This window comes from Notolepis coatsorum (assembly GCF_963971535.1).
Source record: "Notolepis coatsorum genome assembly, chromosome: 8".
In the NCBI taxonomy this organism is placed as follows: domain Eukaryota; kingdom Metazoa; phylum Chordata; class Actinopteri; order Aulopiformes; family Paralepididae; genus Notolepis; species Notolepis coatsorum.
In genome coordinates, this window is record NC_140172.1 from 67,565,443 (window position 1) to 67,570,359 (window position 4,917).

The 4,917-nt window shown below is 44.9% G+C and overlaps 1 protein-coding gene across 1 annotated transcript; it reads left to right on the top strand.

Moving 5' to 3' along the window:
- Positions 1–1,986: 1,986 nt before the first annotated feature.
- LOC311233480 (terminal nucleotidyltransferase 5C-like) lies at positions 1,987–4,560 on the top strand (the record flags this gene model as incomplete). Its single annotated transcript, XM_084320448.1, has 2 exons — positions 1,987–2,907; positions 3,610–4,560. The coding sequence occupies 2 exons, from the start codon at positions 1,987–1,989 to the stop codon at positions 4,558–4,560; spliced, it is 1,872 nt and encodes a 623-aa protein (XP_084176574.1).
- Between the last annotated feature and the right edge of the window lie 357 nt (positions 4,561–4,917).

The following is a 4,917-nucleotide window of genomic DNA, read 5'->3' on the forward strand; positions in this document are numbered from 1 at the left end:
TTCAATGTACAGTTTATTCCCCCTCAAATGTATATACTCTCTTTTTAAACTCTTTTTGTACTCCGGTATGTCATAAATGTCTAGATGTTACAATACTGTCTATCTGTATGTCATATACACACGCACACACAACATTAAGGGATAGTGGAATTATCTTTTACACCCCCCTGTTTATGTTAATGTTATTTATGCCTTGCTCCTGTTTTTATATTTAATACTGTGTTTAGGACTGTTTTTTTTTTTTTACTTTATATATTATATTATATATATTTTTACTAGCACCTAGGGCTGCATTTTAAATTTCGTTGTAACAACTGTAACAATGACAATAAAGATCTATTCTATTCTATTCTATATGTTATGATGAATTGAAAATGGGGGACCCTGATGTAAACAAGACTAAAGTCTTTCTCTGGTCTGCATCCCCTTAACAATTGTGTGTATTGAGCCGTACTGTATTGTACCCATTCTGCAATCTGGTAATACAATTTTCAATCAATCAATGCAATACAGAAAAATCCTCATTAAAAGCTTCATGTCCGGAGTACAGTGCAACATTGTATTTATGTATTTTGAGGGACATGATGGTGGCTATACAAGAGAAGTATTAGGCCTACAGGTACATAATGCCAAATAGGTTGTGTCTAATCTTTGTATGGAATTGTCAGGATGAAATGGTATTTAGGGTTAGTCTTTGTATGGATGGATTTGTCAGTATGACATGTTATTCAGGGTTAGTCTTTGTATGGATTTGTCAATATGAAATGTTTTTGGGGTTAGGGTTAATCTTTGTATGGATTTGTCAATATGAAATGTTTTTGGGGTTAGGGTTAATCTTTGTATGGATTTGTCAATATGAAATGTTTTTGGGGTTAGGGTTAATCTTTGTATGGATTTGTCAATATGAAATGTTATTTAGGTGCTGGGAGAAAATGACATAATGTAGTTCTCGCCATTTGGCTAGTGTTTGAGGTTTTCAGTCTAAACAAACTGTTCAGAATTATTGCCCTTTCTGACGTCACAAGAGAGACACACAACCAACACAGTTTGTTAAAAAAAAAAAAAAAAAAAAAAAAAAAAGTGGAAAAGGTGAAGAGGATTCAATGTCCCTGATCCCACATATTCAAACTAATTTTCTCTCAATAACTGTCTAACTATGTGCGAAATGGTTTACAACAACAACAACAACAACAGCAACAACAATAAATGGCAACATTATGAACACAATTTCTAATTATGCTTTTATTATATAATTTGTGGTGGAATGTGCATGAGTTAACTCAATCAGCAGCAGTGATCCTCATTGATTATTGATTATATAAGAGGATGACTCACCTCAACAGTGCATGATGAAGGACAAAAGGCGAGGAGAGACACAAACATGCAGACAAAGCTTCCCCCTTGACTTGCACTGATCCTACTGTTTTGTAACGCACAAAGAATAAATTGTTCCTGCATGCAAAGTTTAATTGCGGCACATAGATGAAAGCTATGGGGGTAGATATGTTTTCTGAAAGTTCTTGTGAAATGATCATGTCTGAGAAGAACTGATTTTCAAATAACTGTTGGATTATTATTTGTAAATCATGTCTGAGAAGAACTGATTTTCAAATAACTGTTGGATTATTATTTGTACACACAATTTCTTGTGCTGACGTAGGCTAATTTGTGGAGTGGTAAAGAAAAACAACGAAACAAAAAAACCCGAAGTGCTCAAATCTTGATTTTGCGATTTAAGGTTTGTGTGAGCCCTACTAAATGACCTGGGGGCAGTACCAATGAAAGACTAAAGGTGGACAACAAGACTGCATGTAGACCTGAGAAACAGTCTACCATGCTATCCCAGACTTGGGAACAGCCAAGTGGGCCCTGCCTGAGGATCTCAGGCTGTGCTCTAGCTTGTGGTATAAAAAAAATTTGCTTGCTTGGCTATAGTACAATATGGATTTAAGATTATTTTATTCTTTTTTTTAACAGGTAAAGATAATGGAGCTTCAAATAGACAAAAGGTTCCACAACTTGACCCTGGAACAAGTCCAGACTCTCGACAAAGTCTTGACTGAGATCATCCCCATCCACGGCAGGGGGAACTTCCCCACGCTGGAGGTGAGCGCGAAGGACATGATCCGCATGGTGAAGGACCGGCTGGTGGAGAGACAGATCCGGGTCAAGGACGTCCGACTCGACGGCTGCACCGCCAGCCACGTGATGGTACAGGACAACGGCATGGGCTACAGCGATCTCGACATAATCTTTGGACTGGAGCTGCCTCGCAGAGAAGACTTCCAGGTGATCAAGGAGGTGGTGCTTGGGAGCCTGCGAGACCTTCTCCCTCGAGGAGTGAACAGGCGCAAGATCACCTGCCTCACCATGAAGGAGGCCTATGTGCAGAAAATGGTCAAGGTCTTTAACGAGCGTGACAGATGGAGCCTCATCTCTCTGTCGAACAACAGAGGTAAGACCGTGGGGCTCAGGTTCGTGAGTTCCCAGCGGAGACAGTTTGAGTTCAGCGTGGACTCTTTCCAGATCATCCTGGACCGTATGTTGGAGTCATACTGGGAGACTGAGAGGAAACAAGGTGGTCACCTTGAGAGGTTATTGTACTGTGATGATATATCAGATTTAGATGATGGGGGGGAGAAAACGGAGCCACACCCATCGACCGTCTCCCTGAATTTGAAAGAGGACAATGGTGAAATCTCGGCAATGACAAGCAGCGCCGCCAGTCCATGGCAGAATCAAAAGGTGACTGTGCCAGAGGAAGACGTTCCATTGGCTGAGCATGTAAACGGAAAGCATAAAGTGGAATTATCCGAAATGAAGAGCACCGGGCTCAACGTAGTGTCTCTGGAGGATGAAGATGAAGGCGTAGAGGATGTTCCCTCAAAGGAAGACATTGTGTTTGAGGTATCTGGAGAAAAAGTGGAAGAAAAAAGACATTTCAAAGGAAGAGATTTTTCCACAGTTTCGCCATGCAAAACTTCACCCACACAAGCCGTGGAACCTCTGGGGGCACACGTCTGTACGGATCTTCGGTGTCACGAAGAAAAGTTATCAGAGTCAAAGGCTTTCAAACAATTGTCTGCGGCGCAAATGGAACGACAAGAAACAGTTCACTGTCACAAACCAGTTCAATTCAAACCAGACTCATCGATCTGCAGGACGGACAACACTTCCACCCTGCCACGCTCACATCTTGAATCCTCATGTCCCCCTCCTGCCAAGAGAACCTGCAGCACCTCACAGGACCATGTACCAGACTATTTCCCTTTACCTAATCTACCAAGAGAAATCTCACAGAGGATGAGCACTACGTCAATGATGAGCACTATGTCGGTGCCTGAAAATGTGTCATTATCGTCAGAGCTTGCAACCCAGCTGTTCCAACCCACAGATATACTAAAAACAATCCGGCAGAAGCCTATTTTAATGGACGGCGCACAAGTTCATCCCTCAAACCCACCCAGATCCTATGATGTCACAGCCTCAGAGGCAGAGTGTACTCATACACACACAGGTCCCACATACCGTCCAGACATTGCATGTCAAGCTGAAAACGTTGCAGAGCCGAAACACTCAGAAACACCTCCCAACTCAATGGCTCCACAGGAATCAGTGGGCTATTCAGGCCTAGCAGACACTGTCAAACAGCCTACGCTTGCTGGCCAGGACTCAGGACCAACAGAGACGATCTCAGACAGTGGAGGGTTAGACTCAAGGCTAGGCCCTGGAGGAGGCAGTGGAGGACTAGACTCAAGGCTGGGCCCTAGAGGAGGCAGTGGATGGCTGGACTCAAGGCTGGGCCCTGGAGCAGGCAGTGGAGGGCTAGACTCAAGGCTAGGCCCTGGAGGAGGCAGTGGAGGGCTAGACTCAAGGCTAGGCCCTGGAGGAGGCAGTGGAGGGCTAGACTCAAGGCTAGGCCCTGGAGGAGGCAGTGGAGGGTTAGACTCTGGAGCAGGGCCAGGTTCACCTGGAAAGAACCCCACCATCACTGTTGAAGCAGAGTGCATGTTTGGAGACTTCAAGGAGGCCATGGACCACCTGCGCTTCCGACTCATTGCCACCCACAGCCCAGAGGAGATTCGAGGAGGGGGCCTGCTAAGATACAGTGACCTGCTGGTGAGGAACTTCAGGCCGGCTAGCGAGACGGAAATCAAGTCCTCACAGCGTTACATGTGCTCCCGCTTCTTCATCGACTTTCCCGATGTAGGCGAGCAGCAGCGTAAGATCGAGGCCTACCTGCGCTGCCATTTTGTCGGCAGCGAAGAAACGAGCAAATACGACTATCTGATGACCCTGCGTCGGGTGATAGACGAGAGCACCGTGTGTTTGATGGGACACGAGAGGAGACAGACGCTCAATATGATCACAGTCCTGGCTCTGAGGGTGCTGGGCGAGCAGAACGCCATCCCCAACGCCGCCAACGTCACCTGTTTCTACCAGCCTGCGCCGTACATGGCAGAGCCCATCTTCAATAGCTATTACATTGCCCAGGCCCAGCCCCCGCTCATCTACCACCCCTACCCAATACAAGTCCACATGCAGACTGGCCCTGTGTAGCTCTGACCTATAGGTGGGGAGAGTGTGGAGACTCCCTTCAGCCTGGTGATCTGCAACTAGAAGCACACAAATGAATGAGATAACGGGATAACATGGGTAGAGTAATTCAATGCTTTGAGATTCAATGCTCACCTGTGACATGAGAGACAGATGGCCAGAGTTAAGAGGGCCACAGTTTTGTCTTTTTTTTTATAAAGACCAGAACAACACTGTTTCCAGATGAGAACTGTTTTGATTAACATCATTAAGATAATGATAAGATGAGGTGAGGTGAGGTGAGATGAGATAAGATATTCCTTCATTGATCCCCTTGGTGAAATGCAGGTGCCATAGCAGCACTATGGTACACAGGTACAA